This window comes from Nerophis lumbriciformis, linkage group LG16 (genome assembly GCF_033978685.3).
Source record: "Nerophis lumbriciformis linkage group LG16, RoL_Nlum_v2.1, whole genome shotgun sequence".
Classification (NCBI taxonomy): domain Eukaryota; kingdom Metazoa; phylum Chordata; class Actinopteri; order Syngnathiformes; family Syngnathidae; genus Nerophis; species Nerophis lumbriciformis.
Window position 1 is genome coordinate 38,917,099 of NC_084563.2, and position 21,435 is coordinate 38,938,533.

The window sequence follows — 21,435 nt, forward strand, 5'->3', positions numbered from 1 at the left end:
GATCTCTGTAATTGTTAAATTTTCAGATGATCACTTTCGTCACTATATTTCATAGGAAAAATGTCCCATTTTCTCGAGCCACTAACATGAACTATGTTGCACTGTGTTTAAAAAAGTTATCAATTACCGTATATAATATTAAAGACAAATCTACTTACCCTGTTTTCCGGACTATAAGGCACACTTAAAATCCCTTTTTTCCCCCCTCAAAACTCGACAGTGCGCCTAATGTACGGAATCATTTTTGGTTGTGCTATTTTATTTGGTACATGGTGAAATTAAAAGTGTGACCAGCAGATGGCAGTCACACATAAGAGATACGTGTAGACTGCAGTATGACTCAAGTAAACAACACCAAAATGTTATGTTTCATTGAAAATATAGAACATTACTACACACTTTGGTAAGCTATGAAGCCGCACCACTTGATGGATTGTACTGTGCTTCAACATACAAGTATTATCATGGTGTGTGTGTATAAGGTAAGACTTATTATCTGGCGTTTTGTTTCGCAATATTATGCAAAAGCAACTTTTCTTACCTTCTGGTACCTGCTGATCTGTATGCGGGATCTGCATAAGTCCTGAAAATTTGCGTGAATCCGCCTTTGTAGTTCGTGCCGACACCGTAGTCGATAAGGTTATTCTTTTTCTCTATCTTCTTTGTTATGGGACATTCATCCTCCACTGTTGCCATTTCTAATATAAAGTAGTGTAAAGTTCTTTCTTATATCTGTCAGTAAACTCGCCATGAAAGCGCTTAAACATACCGGTGTACATTATTCACCCAAGGAACTTTAGTTATTAGAGAGTTCCGGTCGGACGGTTTTCCGGCGACTGTCAAAGCGGCTTGAAGATGATCTGTAAAACATAATCTATGCAACATTTTGACCAAAGAACCACTACTACATGTTATGTAGACCACAATGAAGTGTTTTCAATTTAGAAAAAAAATATGGCCCCTTTTAATGCGCCTTTTGTATGAAAATAGACCTGAATAGACCCGCTCATCGGCGGTGCGCCTTATAATCCGGTGTGCACTATGGTCCGGAAAATACAGTACGCATGTTTGAATAAATCTTGTCACATTTTGAACTAATGACCAAATTTGCTGCATTTTTAACAAAATGATAACTTGCATGTCATGAACACACTTTTAAATATTTTAATTAAAGTTTGCCATGGCATTGCCATGTTGCTACAGACACCTGGTATCAGTTTCCTCGTTAGTGGGAAGACTCACCAGTACACTGTAATCTGTTGTGTATCTTTCATTGACAACGTCTCCCTCTAAAAATGCCTTCTTCTTTATCAGAAGATGTGTAGCTCTAAACGAGGCTTCGGTTGCTTTTTCTGACTTTTTTGTCGGTTTTGTGAAAAAAGACTGTTGCTTGTTGTTTAGCTTTTTCTGCGCTTCCCGGTGGGTAGTTGGCACGGTAGCTTTTGTGACGTGAAGTTTCACCGTCGCCCCGCAAATGAGACATGCGCAGAATTCTTTTACAGTCGTGGAATATAACTCCTCCCATTCGCTGTGAAAGTGATAGTTTTTTCTTTTTTCTGCCATTTTTTAGGGGTAAGAAACTGCCTTCATCGCTCGTCTTACTCTCCACGACCACTGGTTTTGTCGCACGCACATTACTGACCTTTGAACCAAAGCAGGTCACCTAAACTTGAATTAAAAAAAAAAAAAAGAATAATGAACATATTTTTAAGATATTGTAATTTTAAAATCTATATAAATAAAAACGTGAATAAAAAAAGAACAACAGAACCAAATTACATATTAATTTCCCCTCTGGAATTAATAAAGTACTTCTGATTTTGATTTTAGACTTGGCTCACTGGGGAGTTGTGCTATTTTTAGAACAGGCCTGCGGGCGACTCATGTGGTACTGGGGGGGCCTCCGGGCACCGTGTTGGTGACCCCTGGTCTACACACTCTAAAACAGGGGTTCTTAAACCTTTTTGACCTTGGAGCCTAACTTTTCCACTACAAAACGGCCCGGGGCCCACTCAAATATTAACACTGAATTAGTAATCTTACTCTTGATTTGAATCATATTCAATAATTACAATATATAAACAATTTTTTATACAATTATGTTGTGGTGAAATTAAGGGTGTAACGGTACACAAAAATTTTGGTTCGGTACGTACCTCGGTTTAGAGGTCACGGTTCGGTTCATTTTCGGTACAGTAAGAAAACAACAAAATATAAATTTTCTGGTTATTTATTTACCAAAATTTGTAACCAATGGCTTTATCCTTTTAACATTGCTTTAAAATAGCTCTGTGTGTGTTGGATGTGAGCCACCACTAGGCTGATCAGTGCAACAGCAGGCAGTCATGAATGCTAAGCATAACATACATATACACACAGGGTCCATTGCCAGGGTTAATGCAGTCAACATATATAAAATAAAAACTAAATAAGATGAGGCTCAGAATTGGTTTCTTAACAAAACCTTTCTACATATAAAGTGCAACATTTCCACATATAAAGTGCAACATTAAACTGCTTCAAGTTGTTGCTCAGATTAAATAAAATGACAACTTTTCTTCTACATACAAAAAGTGCAACATTAAACAGTTTCAAGTCAAAGTTTTTAACCCTGGTGACTTTGACTCAATTTTCATGTTTTTTTGCCAGAAAAATCAGTTTATCCACATTGTCTGCAGAAAGAGCAGACCTGCTTGCAGTTAAAATGTCTCCAGCTGTGGAAAATACCCTTTCACTGGGCACGGAGGTAGCAGGTATGGCGAGGTAGTGCCTGGCTAACTTGGCAGTAAGAGGATATGTGGGCTCATTGTTCTTCCACCATAGAAGTTAGTCAAAATGTAGTTTTTAATCAAATATGGTCTTAAATCTGCTGCTATAAAAACACCAACGGCTTTTGTTATTGGTTTAGCCCTGCCTGACTCGCCGAAGAGAGGCTGCTTGAATGCGGTGTTTGCACGACGCTCGTCTTTATCTTCGTTGAAGCGATGTTATCCGTTGTTGTATCGCACCGCGAAGCCGAAATGTTCCCAAACGGGAGATCTTTACGAGGCAGGAGGGTCTTCCAGCTCTGGCTTTTTGCATTTTGTAGTAGCCCGGTCATTGCTAGCATGCCGTGTGTTGTGGCTCGGTGTGCATTGTTTACACAACGTGCGGTGCGCTACTTAATATGTCCGTGTGGAAACTCGTTCGGTACACCTCCGTTCCGAACCGAACCCCCCGTACAGAAACGGTTCAATACAAATACACGTACCGTTACACCCTTAGCTGAAATTAATACAAAATTAATAATAAATATGTTTCTTAACTAAAGTCTCATTCTTCCATCCATTTTCTACCGCTTGTCCCTTTCGGGGTCTTGGGGGGTGCTGGTGCGTATCCCACCCTGGACAAGTCGCCACCTCATCGCAGGGCCAACACAAATGAAAAGACAGCTTCACCACTGTAGTCATAATTTTTGCGCTTAAGAAAATTCTCTGTGACATTAGATCCAGACTTCTTCTGTTTGTTTGAGTTTGTCATTACTGCCACAAGTGATGGAAAAGTGTATTACAACCGAGTTTGCTACGGATCACATCCGAGAAACGGATATGTTTTGGCGGCCTTCTAAGAGGCACTCGCGGCCCAAAAATAGACCCTTATGTAACACTGCTCTAAAACCTTTCCAAATTAAAATGGAAAAAGATCAACGTATTTAAACACTTAAATAAAATAAAAAAAGTCTCTTAAGAAGCCAGAACAATATTTAAGGTTTCTTCTGCCAAGAAAATATTGTGCGTCAATGTATTTATTTTATTTTAATAAAATCTGGTTAAAAGATTTCAGCGTGTGTAAGTACTTTTTGAGCACATTCAGTAATACTGTGATGATAATGATAACAATGATCATTTTGGTCACAATAACCGTGATATAAAATGTTCTTATTGTGACATCCATAGTCACAGACTACCTATTCTTGACAATACAAAAAAACTATAGATTTTTTTTTCCTATTTATTTATATATATATATATATATATATATATATATATAAAGGTTTATTTGAAATAGGGACAGATACAGAAACATAGACATCTGAAACCGTTATCCAATTTATGCATCATAGTGTTTGTAGCCAAAGATAATTTACAACACTTGTCCCCAACAACAACAACAACACAGATCCAACATCATTACAATAGAAAAATAAAAAGAATAAGGCAAAGATGAGTCGATAACGATAATAGTAATAATACAGACAAAGTGCAAACTAGATAAAAGCCAATAATAATAATAACACAGACAAAGTGCAGACTAGATCATTTAAACCGGTATTAACGATAAATTGCGGTAAAACTCCTTACGGTTAGTTTTACTGTTTCAAATCAAAATGATCGTAAAGTGCAATGGATATTAAAATGTCATATCACATGCGATGAGGTGGCGACTTGTCCAGGGTGTACCCCGCCTTCCGCCCGAATGCAGCTGAGATAGGCTCTAGCACCCCCCGCGACCCCAAAAGGGACAAGCGGTAGAAAATGGATGGATGGATCACGGTTCCTGTGACCAAAATGATCGCGGTTATCATTATCGTGGTATTGTTGAGTGTGGTCAAAAAGTACTTAAAATATTTGTGATCTTCTTCTGTTTTAATTTGTAAAGATTTTGGAGTGTTTTAATGATAAAGACAAAACGAGTCTAATTTATGTTGAAATACATTTTTGTTTCTAACATTTAAACTAGGGAGCAATAAGTGACTAATAAAATGCACTCAATTTAATATCCTTTTTAGATTGTTAGCCACGGGAAGGAAGATTTGTGCATGTATGAGAACTTTGTCATTGTATTAGAAACATACAAGAACATTAGCACACCTGTTCTGTTAGATGCAATTGTAAAATATCAAATGAAAACACAAGAATCTAAAAAGAATATTCACAAATGGAATGTGTCACAACTAGAGATGTCCGATAATATCAGACGGCCGATATTATCGGCCGATAAATGCTTTAAAATGTAATATCGGAAATTATCGGTATCTGTTTCAAAAAGTACAATTTATGACTTTTTAAAACGCCGCTGTACGGAGTGGTACACGGACGTAGGGAGAAGTACGGAGCGCCAATAAACCTTAAAGGCACTGCCTTTGCGTGCCGGCCCAATCACATATCTACGGCTTTTCACACACACATAAGTGAATGCAAGCCATACTTGGTCAAAAGCCATACAGGTCACACTGAGGGTGGCCGTATAAACAACTTTAACACTGTTACAAATATGCGCCACACTCTGAACCCACACCAAACAAGAATGACAAACACATTTTGGGAGAACATCCGCACTGTAACACAACATAAACACAACAGAACAAATACCCAAAACCCCTTGCAGCACTAACTCTTCCGGTACGCTACAATATACACCCCCCGCTATCCCCTACCCCTCCACCCCCCCACACCTCAACCCTACCCCGCCCACCTCAACCTCCTCATGCTCTCTCAGGTAGAGCATGTTCCAAATTCCAAGCTGCTGTTTTGAGGCATGTTAAAAAAAATGATGCACTTTGTGACTTCAATAATAAATATGACAGTGCCATGTTGGCATTTTTTTTCTCCATAACTTGAGTTGATTTAGTTTGGAAAACCTTGTTACATTCTTTAATGCACCCAGCGGGGCATCACAACAAAATTAGGCATAATAATGTGTTAATTCCACGACTGTATATATCGGTATCGGTTGATATCGGAATCGGTAATTAAGAGTTGGACAATATTGGAATATCGGATATCGGCAAAAAAGCCATTATCGGACATCTCTACTTGAAACATTGACTTCCTGTTTAGTGCAATGGATATTAACATTTCATATCACGGTTCTTGTGACCAAAATGATCGCGGTTATCATTATCGCGGTATTGTTGAGTGTGTTCAAAAAAAGTACTTAAAATATTTTTGATCTTCTTCTGTTTTGATTTGTAAAAGTTTTGGAGTGTGTTTTAATGATAAAGACAAAACAAGTGTTGCACGTCTAATTTATGTTGAAATACTTTTTTGTTTCCAACATTTAAGCTAGTGAGCAATTAGTGACTAATAAAATGCACTCAATTTAATATACTTTTTAGATTGTTAGCCACGGGAAGGAAGATTTGTGCATGTATGAAAACTTTGTCGTTGTAGTCAAAACATACAAGAACATTAGCACACCTGTTCTGTTAGATACAATTGTAAAATATCATCTGAAAACACAAGAATCTAAAAAGAATATTCACAAATGGAATGTGTCACAACCAATAATTCTTTATTGTCACCAGTGATGTGCCGATTGATGAGCTGCCGTTTAGTACAGGACAATTTTCGTCAAAGTATGTGATCGCCATTGTCGATTAATGCTGATCCCTTCTGGCTAATACTGTATTTATTTTTAGTCCAACAGCTGACAAGTGGCTAGCAGCTAATTATTTGTCTCCATGCACGTTGTAGACCTGCTCCCCATAGCTAATAATAACCACCTCCTTTACGTCAAATTAACTACATTTCTTAGTATTTTAAGTATCGTTATTAAGTATCATTATCACTGGAGAACGAGGCTAAACATGTTACACACCAGAAGCAGGCATGCTAACAGCTATGCTAGCAGCTAAGCTAACTTTAAACAACACCAAGAAATAAGTGCATAGTAAGAAGTGTAGATGAAATCATGTCATAGCAGAAAGTAAGCAGTTATTAAAAGGAAATTGACAAATAGATTAATAAAGATCTAGAGCATGGGTGTCAAACTCTGGCCTGCGGGCCAAATTTGGCCCGCCGTGTAATTTCAATTGGCCCTTGAGGCGATATCAAATTAACACTAAAGCTGGCCCGCCGATTATACATTGCGGCGGTGCCACCGCATTCATCGCTAATTCTCATACATGCCGAACCTCCCGGAAGACTTCCAAATGATGTTTACATTCTCAGGGCATACTGTAATTCCATTGACACAGGAGGACTTTGAGGACAAGAAGGATTTAAAAGAGTAGTAGATAGTAGCTTTGCTTTTGTAGTCACTGTGTACTATTGACTTTGTTTTGCTAACAAGGAAGTAGTGTAAGTATGTTATTGTTTAAACTGTCAATACAACTCTCCATGGGTTATTAAATTGTACAGTTAATACAATTTATCGCTATCATATTGGTATCGGCCAATCGCAGTCATGGATGATCCATATCGGAATCGGCAGCATAAAACCCTGATCAGGGAATCTGTAATTATTACCTTTTGCTTATAAGAATGTCACAAGTTAATGTGCGAGTAATGGCTAGTTTCAATTATGTTTAGGGCTGCAAAAACTAATCGATTATAAAAATAGTTGGCTATTAATTTAGTCATCGATTCGTTGGTTCTATGCTATGCGCGTTTTTTATTTTTTTACTTTTATTTATAAACTGCGACATTTACAAACAGCTGAGAAACAATAATCAAAATAATAGGGGTGTAACGGTACGTGTATTTGTATCGAACCATTTCGGTACGGGGGTTTCGTTTCGGTGCGGAGGTGTACCGAACGAGTTTCCACACGGACTTATTAAGTAGCGTACTGCACGTTGTGTAAACAATAATCAAAATGCCGGACATTTGAGGCATTTAAGAAACTCCGCCCTGACAGCTCCGCAAAAGAGGACATGTCCAGTGAAAAGAGGTCAGTCTATCCTAGCCCGTTAGCTGCTAGCATGCTAGCAAAAGAGGTGATAGCATGCTAGCAGCGACCGAGCTCGGTCCTGACCATACGTCCTCTTTTCACCGGACATGTCCTCTTTTGCGGAGCTGTCAGGGCGGAGTTTCTTAAATGCCTCAAATGTCCGGCATTTTGAGTTAGGGTTGCGTGTATTTTCAATGTACGTTCGGGTTAAGAAGGGGTTAAAAACAAAACAAATTGTGCGCGCAGCAGCATTGGTGAGGGAGGGTCAGAGACAGAGAGAGCGAGAGAGTTATGATAAACACGCATGCGTCGTCAGGCTCTGCTTTTTATCCATAGATTTATCGATTTAAATTGTTATTATCTATAGCAGGGGTGTCAAAAGTGTGCATTTTTGTAACATTTTCCTTCTTTTATTTGGCAAGTTGAAAGAACATGGCGCCAGTATGCTTTTTTTCCCCCAATAAAATACTGGAAAGGATAGAAATGTAGTTTGTCTCTTTTAACCGATTATTAATCAAAGTAATAATCGACAGATTTATCGATTATCAAATTAATCGTTAGTTGCAGCCCTAATTATGTTATGCTTATTTTAAGAACCGCTTTCGTTGACATGAGTCAACGAATCAGAGAGATGTCGACTTAAACGTGTTCCATATGTGCTGATCATTACGCCCTGTGCTCTGTTGCTCTGTATAGTTTGTAAAACATGCATCGTGGCCTTCTTGGAGACAAACAAGTTCTGCCCCCGATGTGACGTCCAGGTTCATAAGACATGTCCGCAACTCAGCATAAGGTAAGCGAGCAATGATCTCTTATTAACATTTCTGACTCAAAACGTCATCATCTCTTCTTTTTTGTGATATTTAGAGCGGACAAAACTCTGCAAGATATAGTTTATAAGCTTGTTCCGGGTTTATTCAAAGGTAATACAAACTTTCTACGACAGAAAATATGGCGCGACTATTCAGGTTTTTGTTGTCGTCTGCCGCCCATAGATGAGATGAAGCGGCGACGAGATTTCTACTCTGAGAGTCGTGTGCTGGAGCCGGGGGAGGTGGTGGAGACCTTCAACATAGCAGAGGACGAAATCATCAGTCTGTCCATACAGTTCTATGAGAGGAACAAGTAAGTCTGTTTGAGCACATTCAACTATAAAACTTGTATTCAGTCATGTGACTTTTGAACGGAAGTAAACTAAAAGGTGGGCCACCAAACCAAAATGGCTACTATGCAGCAAACCGAATCGAAACTACCGTATTTTCCGCACTATAAGGCGCACCGGATTATTAGCCGCGCCTACGCTGCGCTAAAGTGAATGTCAAAAAAACGCTGCGCTAAAGTGAATGTCAAAAAAACAGTCAGATAGTTCAGTCAAACTTTAATAATATATTGAAAACCAGCGTTCTAACAACTCTGTCCCAAAATGTACGCAAATGTGCAATCACAAACATAGTAAAATTCAAAATGGTGTAGAGCAATAGTAACATAATGTTGCTCGAACGTTAATGTCACAACACACAAAATAAACATAGCGCTCACCTTCTGAAGTTATTCTTCATTCGTAAATCCTTCGAATTCTTCGTCTTCGGTGTCCGAATTGAAAAGTTGCGCAAGCGTGGTATCCAAAATGGCCGGTTCCGTCTCGTCGAAGTCATCGGGAGTCAGTGTCGCTGTTGTTCTGTGAATCCTGCCTTCCGGAAAGCTCGGACCACAGTTGTGACCGAAATATCTGCCCAGGCATTTACGATCCACTGGCAAATGTTGGCGTATGTCGTCCGGCGCTGTCTGCCCGTCTTAGTGAAGGTGTGTTCGCCTTCGGAGCTGTGTGAAAAAAGCCACCCGGCCTCTTCGCGTAAACTTCCCTTAACCACTCGCTCATCTTTTCTTCATCCATCCATCCCTTCGAGTTAGCTTTTATGATGACGCCGGCTGGAAAGGTCTCTTTTGGCAAGGTCTTCCTTTTGAATATCACCATGGGTGGAAGTTAGCATGGCAAGCTAGAACCACAGTGAAGGATGACTTCTCATTCCCTGTGGTGCGAATATTCACCGTACGTGCTCCCGTTCCACAGTGCGGTTCACAGGAATATCAGTTGCTGTGAAATACGGTAGTAATCCGTGTGCGGATGGAGAGATTGCGTCTTTTTATGAACCGGATCCTTTTCGCTTAGTAGGAGCCATTTTGTGGTCTTTACAGATGTAAACAGGAAATGAAACGTACGGTGATATCCGCGCATTTTTTCTTCTTCTTCCGGGGGCGGGTGGTAGCTTACAGTAGAAGAAGAAGCGCTTCCTGTTCTATGGGGGCGGGTGCTTTCCTTGGCGGTTGCTTGCGTAGAAGAAGAAGCGCTTCCTGTTCTACCGGGAAAAAAGATGGCGGCTGTTTACCGAAGTTGCGAGATCGAAACTTTATGAAAATGAATCGTAATAAAGCGCACCGGGTTATAAGGCGCACTGTCAGCTTTTGAGAAAAATTGTGGTTTTTAGGTGCGCCTTATAGTGCGGAAAATACGGTAAGTACACAAGGGGCCTAGATCTTACCACTAAAAGCAGGTACGAGCAAAAAAAAAAAAAATCTATTCTATTACGCAATCGAATCTATTCCTATACATTAAAAAAAAAAAATCTGTCAAGTGATCTCAAGGATTATCAGTCAGTCGCGTTGCCAGACATGTCGAACTATCTGTGACAAGCAATATATGCACTTGTATAGTCAGGAGATGATGCCTCGTTAAGCGGAAATAAAATAATCTGGTTTTAGCCAAGTCTCACTGAGACCAATGGCTAGAGATGTCCGATAATATCGGACTGCTGATATTATCGGCCGATAAATGCTTTAAAATGTAATAAAGGAAATTATTGGTATCGGTTTCAAAATTATCGGTATCGGTTTCAAAAAGTAAAATGTATGACTTTTTAAAACGCCGCTGTGTACACGGACGTAGGGGGGAAGTACAGAGCGCCAATAAACCTTAATGGCACTGCCTTTGCCTGCCGGCCCAGTCACATAATATCTACGGCTTTTCACACACACGTGAATGCAAAGCATACTTGGTCAACAGCCATACAGGTCACACTGAGGGTGGCCGTATAAACAACTTTAACACTGTTACAAATATGTGCCACACTGTGAACCCACACCAAACAAGAATGACAAACACATTTCGGGAGAACATCAGCACCGTAACACAACATAAACACAACAGAACAAATACCCAGAACCCCTTGCAGCACTAACTCTTCCGGGACGCTACAATATACACCCCCCACTACTCAACCCTGACCACCTCAACCTCCTCATGCTCTCTCAGGGAGAGCATGTCCCAAATTCCAAGCTGCTGTTTTGAGGCATGTTAAAAACAATAATGCACTTTGTGACTTCAATAATAAATATGGCAGTGCCATGTTGGCATTTTTTTCCATAACTTGAGTTGATTTATTTTGGAAAACCTTGTTACATTGTTTAATGCATCCAGCGGGGCATCACAACAAAATTAGGGATAATAATGTGTTAATCCCACGACTGTATATATCGGCATCGGTTGATATCGGAATCGGTAATTAAGAGTTGGACAATATTGGAATAGCGCCCAGAACAATATGACAACAGACGCTCGCTGGCCCACCACTTTGAGCCTCACATAGTTAATGAGCCGGACGTGACGTCAGTGAATAAAACTTTTATCACCCTCATCATTTAGGTCACAATAACTCTGATACGAAATGTTTATCTTATTACATTCCTACTGCAAAGCAAGCCACCATGGGGCCAAAATAATGTTGCGAGTTGTTGCATACTGCTGTGGTATTCCAGAGGAAGACCCAGCACATGGGTCTCATTGAGTAAATGTTTTAATAATACATTTTATTGATATAACGCTTTTAAAAGGTACTCAGGGACACTTCACATAATCAAAAGGAAACATGATCATAATGTTAAAAAAACAGGGTTTCCGCACCAGACTGTAAGCCACAGATGGATATGTTGCAAAATGAGTTATTTACACAATAAGATAAATTGTTTCCAAACGATGTGGGGCGGTATAGCTCGGTTGGTAGAGTGGCCGTGCCAGCAACTTGAGGGTTACAGGTTCGATCCCCGCTTCCGCCATCCTAGTCACTGCCGTTGTGTCCTTGGGCAAGACAATTTACCCACCTGCTCCCAGTGCCACCCAAACTGGTTTAAATGTAACTTAGATATTGGGTTTCACTATGTAAAAGCGCTTTGAGTCACTAGAGAAAAGCGCTATATAAATATAATTCAATTCAATTCAATTCAATGTCTGTAACACGACAGTAAAACGGCTCAAACAAAACAAAAGTTATCGTCATGGATCCACTAGCTGCGTAAGCTAGCTCTCCAATCAACTAAACAGACTCAATAACTCCACGGTGACGTCTTGGTGAGTTTACCAAGAAATTGTGAAAATGAAACAATATAAAAAGAATGACGTAAGTTGATAATACGAACACAGACACTTGTAAATGTGTTAGCATTTTAGCCCGTGCTAACGATGCTAGCGGCATTACATCACTATAGCGCGTACAAATATGCATGAAAACATTTCTACAGACATCACACATGGGCCGTTTTAGTAAGTATAAACCGTTTTAGTTACAGTATATTGTAATACTTAGAAATAGAGATGTCCGATAAATGCTTTAAAATGTAATATCGGAAATCATCGGTATCGGTTTCAACCTCCCGATTTTCCCGGGAGACTCCCGAATTTCAGTGCCCCTCCCGAAAATCTCCCGGGGCAACCATTCTCCCGATTTTCACCCGGACAACATTATTGGGGGTGTGCCTTTAAAGGCACTGCCTTTAGCGTCCTCTACAACCTGTCGTCACGTCCACTTTTCCTCCATACAAACAGCGTGCCGGCCCAGTCACATAATATATGCGGCTTTTACACACACATAAGTGAATGCGAGGCATACTTGATCAACAGCCATACAGGTCACACTGAGGGTGGCCGTATAAACAACTTTAACACTGTTACAAATATGCGCCACACTGTGAACCCACACCAAACAAGAATGACAAACACTTTTCGGGAGAACATCCGCACCGTAACACAACATAAACACAACAGAACAAATACCCAGAACCCCTTGCAGCACTAACTCTTCCGGGACGCTACAATATACCCAACCCCGCCCACCTCAACCTCCAAGCTGCTGTTTTGAGGCATGTTAAAAACAAATAATGCACTTTGTGACTTCAATAATAAATATGGCAGTGCTATGTTGGCACTTTTTTCCATAACTGGAGTTGAAGTTGTTCTCTTATTTTGGAAAACCTTGTTTTTGATTGATTGATTGAAACTTGTATTAGTAGATTGCACAGTACAGTACATATTCCGTACAATTGACCAATAAATGGTAACACCCGAATAAGTTTTTCAACTTGTTTAAGTCCACGTTAATCAATTCATGGTAATGTTACATTGTTTAATGCATCCAGCAGGGCAGCACAACAAAATTAGGCATATTAATGTGTTAATTCCACGACTGTTTATATCGGAATCGGTAATTAAGAGTTGGACAATATCGGAATATCGGATATCGGCAAAAAAGCCATTATTGGACATCTCTACTTACAATCGTTGCTTGGAGTGATGAATGAAGAATCCATATGAGTAAAAAGGCTATGGATGGCTCGATGACTGAACTTCTACTTCAGGATGTTAAAAGCATTAAATGGAAGGACAGTTCAGCACCTGCAGTGAGCAAATTTGTCCAAAAGATGCCGCTATAGCACAAGCAACAAAACTCACACTGTGTTTTTTTGTTGTTTTTTTGATAAAATTATATTTATTATTGCTGTCAGCGAAGAAAAATCTCGGTAGAAAATGGATGGATAGATCATTTATCCTATCCCCAATATTAAAAGCCGCTAACATCATCAGCCAAGTCTCTTGACAGAGTGAGACAACTCTCAGGCAGTCATTAAGAGATTGAATATTATATTTACGAAATTAAAAAGCATAACGTGCTAAATGTGACTAAATAATCGCAATTAATGCGATATTTTGACACCCCTGTACAAACAGTAGGTCTCAATAGATCTATGTACAGATCAGAAAACCGGAAATGTTGCAAAAAGTTAGTGCATACGTCAGCAGCCTTGTAGACATATTATTATTAAATATAATAACACATTTATGATCATAATAATAATATACACTATAATAGTTAAAGATGCATCAATAATCAGTTTATAATCGAATCGTAGCCCCGGAATCCTAATCCGATCATGAGGTGCCCAACGATTCCCGCCCCTAAAATGATAGTTCACTCAATTAAGTCGTCCCTTTTCATGTCTACCATCTCAAGTCATGGTCCATCGTGTTCTCATCACTAAAAAATGCCCGCTTGAGTTGACTTGCAAAGCCTAAGGGATTTTCCTACAAAAAACTGGTCTGTGAATGTCAACGTATTGCAGTATTGTCAAGTTCATCATTATCGCTTGTCTTTTTGCAAAAGCAGATTTGTGGTCATGTCAACTCCATTCATTCATTTTCTACCACTTGTCCCTTTCGGTAAGATCTATTAAAACAACAAAGGGGCAACAAGAAAAAAAGTGTCATAACTTCAAAGCGTTGGCCTCCTTTTGACTTTCGCGATACTGTTGTCAGCCGAACATTTTTCACAATGAAGAAAAACAATGTCTGGTTAAAAATCCTTTATTATTGCCTTCATAAAACAACTTGTGTCGACTTTAAACGGGTTGCACTGTACAGTATACACTTTTTTTTTTTTTAAAGGCATATTGGGGTAGAGGTGGGGTAAATCAATTTTTAGATGCATCGCATGGGCGATTTATAAAATCGATTAGTAAACGTCAATCAATCGATTTATTTTTTGTAAGTAAAGTAATGCAGACAGTTCTAAAATTTGGCTGCCACCTCTTTGAGAGATCAACCAGCTTTATTATAGGGCTCTTATGTTCCAGTTTTGCACACATTTTCAATCAATCAATCAAAGTTTATTTATATAGCCCTTAATCACAAGTGTCTCAAAGGGCTGCACAAGCCACAACAACATCCTCGGCTTAGATCCCACATTAATTAATGGATCTGGGAATTAATTTAACAGTGTGTTATTACAAATACACTGTTTTAAAGATGCAAGTGATCAATTCTTATTTAGTGAAACAAAAATAAATGTAAAACTGCATCAATATACATAAATTAAAGATGCATCAATAATTGATTTTTAATGGAATCGTAGCTCCTGAATCGTAATCGTGAAGTGCCCAACGATTCCCACCTCTAATATTGGGTCATTTTGATAAATTTTTTTGACAGTAAAGATTAGGGCTGCGAATCTTTGGGTGTCCCACGATTCGATTCAATATCAATTCTTGGGGTCACGATTCGATTATAAATCGATTTTTTTCGATTCAACGCGATTCTCGATTCAAAAACGATATTTTTCCGATTCAAAACAATTCTCTATTCATTCAATACATAGGATTTCAGCAGGATCTACCCCAGTCTGCTGACATGCAAGCAGAGTAGTAGATTTTTGTAAAAAGCTTTTATAATTGTAAAGGACAATGTTTTATCAACTGATTGCAATAATGTAAATTTGTTTTAACTATTAAATGAACCAAAAATATGACTTATTTTATCTTTGTGAAAATATTGGACACAGTGTGTTGTCAAGCTTATGAGATGTGATGCAAGTGTAAGCCATTGAGACACTATTGTTCATTTTTATTTTTTTATAAATGTCTAATGATAATGTCAATGAGGGATTTTTAATCACTGCTGTGTTGAAATTGTTACTAATATTTATACTAGGCATGTCCCGATCCAGGTTTTTGCACTTCCGATCCGATACCGATACTGACCGATACCGATACTGGCCTATCCGAGCATGTATTAAAGTTTAAAGTTATTTAGCCTACTTAGTTGTCAGAATCATGTTGAAAAGGGTTTTAGTACTCTTGATAACAACTAGCCAGCTGAATTAGGGGAGTTTGAATAATACACAATGGTTGGTAACAAGGAACTGACCTGTTTATTCAAGGATAAACACAAAATAGACAAAATTATACATGACAAACAGAAATGGCATCATTGAACTAGGGCTGGGCGATATGGCCTTTTTTTAATATTGCGATATTTTAAGGCCATATTGCGATACACGATATATATCTCGATATTTTGCCTTAGCCTTGAATGAACACTTGACGCATATAATCACAGCAGTATGATGATTCTATGTGTTTTGATTGATTGATTGAGACTTTTATTAGTAGGTTGCACAGTGAAGTACACATTCCGTACAATTGACCACTAAATGGTAACACCCGAATACGTTTTTCAACTTGTTTAAGTCGGGGTCCACTTAAATTGATTCATGATACAGATATATACTATCATCATAATACAGTCATCACACAAGATAATCACATTGAATTATTTACATTATTTATAATCCAGGGTGTGGAGGGGGGCGCCGGATGTAAGTGTCAAAAAGACAGCCAAAAGAGTTTGATATGAGAATAAATCTAAAGTTAAAATATAGGGTAGAAATGCACCCATTTGCAGGAAATGTAGTCTTGATTTTCAAAATGTTCTTTCAAGGCTTGCATGTCTACATTAAAACATTCTTCTTCATACTGCATGAATATATGCTACTTTTAAACTTTCATGCAGAGAAGGAAATCACAACTAAAAAAATCACACATTTTTTCATACGGTGTTGATGTGGAAATGTTTGCCTCTGCATTTTGATGGTGTGGACGTTTGGCACCGAATGGAGATAAACGTTACAATATTTGAACAATGATGACGAAAACTGTTTTCTCTGTTGTGTCCGTGTGTCGAAAATTGTTATGCGCTTATTTTTTTATTTGATTTAGTGCGTGGCATAGATTTGCTGTGCGCAGAGGACGCTTGGGCAGTGCGCAATTGCACAGGCGCGCACCTTAGAGAGAACATTGGTCGCACGGCTGCGCTAGCATCACAGCTAACGTTAGCCATGCTGCTACCTCTCTGCTGGGAGAGGGCGTATACATATGTGACTGTTGTAAGAAGGTGCGCTTGCTGTCTGTGAGAGGGAGACACAGAAAAGAGTGAGAAGAGCCTGTCGTGTAATGCCAGCAGCTAAAAGCAACTGCGTGAGAATCCACAGACCTGTGGATGTGTTGGTGTGCTGGAAAATGCGGAACGGAAATTAGGGAGCAGCAGAAAAGTGGAATGTATTATTTAAATCGGTGCGTTGGAAAACACGGACCGGAGTTTTTTTTTAAAACTGGATCTGGATCGGCATTTTCTCATGCCTTGCCGATACGCATTTTTTGGCAAATATCGGCGGCCGATCCGATCCAAATATCGGATCGGGACATCCCTAATCAAGGGTGATGGGTCAAATGCAGAGAATAATTTCGCCACACCTAGTGTGTGTGTGACAATCAATGGTACTTAACTTTAAACAAACACCATGGGTGGGTCTACACCTGACATCCACTGTAATGATATCAAGTACAATAGCGTATCTAGTTGATACTATGATTACATAGATATTTTTTATCGTCACAAAATCTTTTTTCATTTAAAAAAAAATTCATATTATGTTTATAAACTCAGGCAATATGTCCCTGGACACATGATGACTTTGAATATGACCAATGTATGATCATGTAACTACTTGGTATCGGATTGATACCTACATTTGTGGTATCATCCAAAACTAATGTAAAGTATCAAACAACAGAAGAATAAGTGATTATTACATTTTAACAGAAGTGTAGATAGAACAAGTTGAAACAGAATATAACCAGATATTAACAGTAAATGAACAAGTAGATTAAAAACTTATTTTTACAGCTTGTCCCTCAAAATTCTGACAAAACAATAGAATGAGAACAGACACAATATGTTACTGCATACGTCAGCAGACTAATTAGGAGTCTTTGTTTACTTTAGGGATGTTCGATAATGGCTTTTTGCAGATATCCGATATTGTCAAACTTTTTAATTACCGATACCAATATCAACCGATACCGATATATACAGTCATGGAATTAACACATTATTATGCCTAATTTGGACAACCAGGTATGGTGAATATAAGGTCCTTCTAAAAAATAATAATAAAATAAGATAAATAAGTTAAACATTTTCTTGAATTAAAAAAAAAAAAAAGTAAAACAATATAAAAACCGTTACATAGAAACTAGTAATTAATGAAAATGGGTAAAATTAACTGTTAAAGGTTAGTACTATTAGTGGACCAGCAGCACGCACAATCATGTGTGCTTACGGACTGTATCCCTTGCTGACTGTATTGATATATATTGATATATAATGTAGGAACCAGAATATTAATAACAGAAAGAAACAGCCCTTTTGTGTGAATGAGTGTGAATGGGGTAGGGAGGTTTTTTGGGTTGGTGCACTAATTGTAAGTGTATCTTGTGTTTTTTATGTTGATTTAATTAAAAAAAACAAAAAAAAACGATAATTTCCGATATTACATTTTAAAGCACATCTCTAGTTTACTTACTACTAAAAGACAAGTTGTCTTGTATGTTCACTATTTTATTTAAGGACAAAATTGTTCTTCGATTCCAATAAGAAACATATGTTTAATGTACCCTAAGATTTTTTTTTTTTAAATGAAGCCAATAATGCCATTTTTTCTGGTCCCTTTTTATTTAGAAAAGTATGGAAATACATTTTGGTACTGGTACCAAAATATTGGTATCGGGACAACCCTATACGTATCTAACTTTTACCACAGACTTATTTATAGGAACATTTTATGCAGGAAAGATTGAGTATTTCACACTGCGCACTCTTCAGACCAGCTGAAGAGCGCACAAAGTTTTTAGGAAATGGGAATCAGTGACACCCAATGGGGCCAACATGAAATAAAGCTCATATTCACATGAAAAAAGACGTATGCACTATAAAATACGTAACAAAACGTGTATTTCATAATGAATAAGAATTCCTCCAATTCTGGATGTATTGTATATGGAGTAGGGCTGTCTGACGTTTGTCCGATTTTTCTCTGTTTGCTTGCAGAACCAATGAGAGGCATCATTCAGAGGTGGATGGAGACAAGGTAAAAAAACAGTTTTTAATGTCAAGATAAGGATTTGTGGCGTGGGAGTTGCATATTGTTTTCACATGTTTTCTGGCCCTCACCCTGCACTTGTGCTTTGTTGTCAGTCCAACGGTAAACGCTTCCTGCAGTGCCCAGCAGCCATGTCCGTCATGCACTTAGCAAAGTTCCTCAGAAGTAAGATGGACATACCCAGCAACTACAGGGTAAACATGCACACACATACACACACCTTTTACATCCAGATAATCAGATTAATGGAGTCATGCTCTGATTTTTTTCTGTTTAAAACACCTTGTGGTCTACAAACCCCGTTTCCATACGAGTTGGGAAATTGTGTTAGATTTAAATTTAAACGGAATACAATGATTTGCAAATCCTTTACAACCCATATTCAATTGAATGCACTACAAAGACAAGATATTTGATGTTCAAACTCATAAACTTTTTTTTTTTTTGCAGATAATAATTAACTTAGAATTTCATGGCTGCAACACGTGCCAAAGTAGTTGGGAAAGGGCATGTTCACCACTGTTACATGGCCTTTCCTTTTAACAACATTCAGTAAACGTTTGGAAACTGAGGAGACACATTTTTTAAGCTTCTCAGGTGGAATTCATTCCCATTCTTGCTTGATGTACAGCTTAAGTTGTTCAACAGTCCGGAGTCTCCGTTGTGGTATTTTAGGCTTCACAATGCGCCACATATTTTGAATGGGAGACAGGTCTGGACTACAGGCAGGCCAGGAAAGTACCCGCACTCTTTTACTATGAAGCCACGTTGATGTAACACGTGGCTTGGCATTGTCTTGCTGAAATAAGCAGGGGTGTCCATGGTAACGTTTCTTGGATGGCAACATATGTTGCTCCAAAACCTATATGTACCTTTCAGCATTAATGGCGCCTTCACAGATGTGTAAGTTACCCATGCCTTGGGCACTAATACACCCCGCTACCATCACAGATGCTGGCTTTTCAACTTTGCGTCTATAACAATCCGGATGGTTCTTTTCCTCTTTGGTCCGGAGGACACGACGTCCACAGTTTCCAAAAACAATTTGAAATGTGGACTCGTCAGACCACAGAACACTTTTCCACTTTGTATCAGTCCATCTTAGATGAGCTCAGGCCCAGCAAAGCCGACGGCGTTTCTGGGTGTTGTTGATAAACGGTTTTCACCTTGCATAGGAGAGTGTTAACTTGCACTTACAGATGTAGCGACCAACTGTAGTTACTGACAGTGGGTTTCTGAAGTGTTCCTGAGCCCATGTGGTGATATCCTTTACACACTGATGTCGCTTGTTGATGCAGTACAGCCTGAGGGATCAAAGGTCACGGGCTTAGCTGCTTACGTGCAGTGATTTCTCCAGATTCTCTGAACCCTTTGATGATATTACGGACCGTAGATGGTGAAATCCCTAAATTCCTTGCAAGAGCTGCTTGAGAAAGGTTTTTCTTAAACTGTTAAACAATTTGCTCAGGCATTTGTTGACAAAGGGGTGACCCTCGCCCCGTCCTTGTTTGTGAATGAGTGAGCATTTCATGGAAGCTGCTTTTATAGCCAATCATGGCACCCACCTGTTCCCAATTTGCCTGCTCACCTGTGGGATGTTCCAAATAAGTGTTTGATGAGCATTACTCAACTTTATCAGTATTTATTGCCACCTTTCCCAACTTGTTTGTCACGTGTTGCTGGCATCAAATTCCAAAGTTAATGATTATTTGCAAATCAGTTTGAACATCAAATATGTTGTCTTTGTAGCATATTCAACTGAATATGGGTTGAAAATGATTTGCAAATCATTGTATTCCGTTTACTCCAGCGCCCCCCGCCACCCCAAAAGGGAATAAGCGGTAGAAAATGGATGGATGGATGTATTCCGTTTACATTTACATCTAACACAATTTCCCAACTCATATGGAAACAGGGTTTGTACATAAAATGTAATGGTGGTTCTTTGGTCAAAATGTTGCATAGATTATTATTATTATTATTTTCTTGCCGACCGAAGCCCTCCTCCAGGCCAATCCCTCTTCGACCATGTCTTCTCCCCGTCAGCCATGTTGTAGTTTTTAGCACCTCAATATGGAGCCTACTGACATATGTGTAAGTTAGAAGTATATGCTACTTTGTATGAGCGGTGCAACAGTTAGTCGACATTGTCGACAATAAAATTAGTCTCCGACAATTACATTTGTCGGCCATAGTCCTGACGTCATCACTCGTGTTTTTACGGGCGGAAGTGGGTCCGCACCGCCACTCACATGTACCGTATTTTCCGTACTATAAGGCGCACCTTCAATAAATGGCCTATTTTAAAACTTTGTTCATATATAAGGCGCACCGCACTATAAGGCGCATAGAATAGACGCTACAGTAGAGGCTGGGGTTACGCTATGCCTCCGTTAGGTGGAGCTGCGCTAAAGGGAATGTCAACAAAACAGTCAGATGGGTCATCCATCCATCCATTTTCTACCGCTTTTTCCCTCCGGGGTCGGTCAAACTTTATTAATAGATTACAAACCAGCGTTCTGACAACTCCGTTCACTCCCAAAATGAATAAAGAGCTGTTTAATCATTTTCCCAGAGGTAAGGTCAGTGACGTGGTATTTCGTTTATCTTTTAACAACAGCAAGGTATAACATGTAGTGCAACATTTATATCACATAGTGGAGGGGAACGTTTCTTCGATTCA

The 21,435-nt window shown here is 38.9% G+C and overlaps 1 protein-coding gene across 1 annotated transcript in view; it reads left to right on the plus strand.

Annotated features, from left to right (window-relative positions):
- LOC133617261 (polycomb complex protein BMI-1-like) overlaps positions 1 to 21,435 on the plus strand; it is a 39,605-nt gene that overhangs the window by 3,457 nt on the left and 14,713 nt on the right. The window contains exons 3-7 of the mRNA XM_061977141.2: positions 8,350 to 8,446; positions 8,521 to 8,576; positions 8,649 to 8,778; positions 18,701 to 18,740; positions 18,848 to 18,946. Of these exons, the coding sequence (XP_061833125.1) occupies positions 8,350 to 8,446; positions 8,521 to 8,576; positions 8,649 to 8,778; positions 18,701 to 18,740; positions 18,848 to 18,946 (422 nt within the window). The remainder of the gene's footprint in view (positions 1 to 8,349; positions 8,447 to 8,520; positions 8,577 to 8,648; positions 8,779 to 18,700; positions 18,741 to 18,847; positions 18,947 to 21,435) is intronic.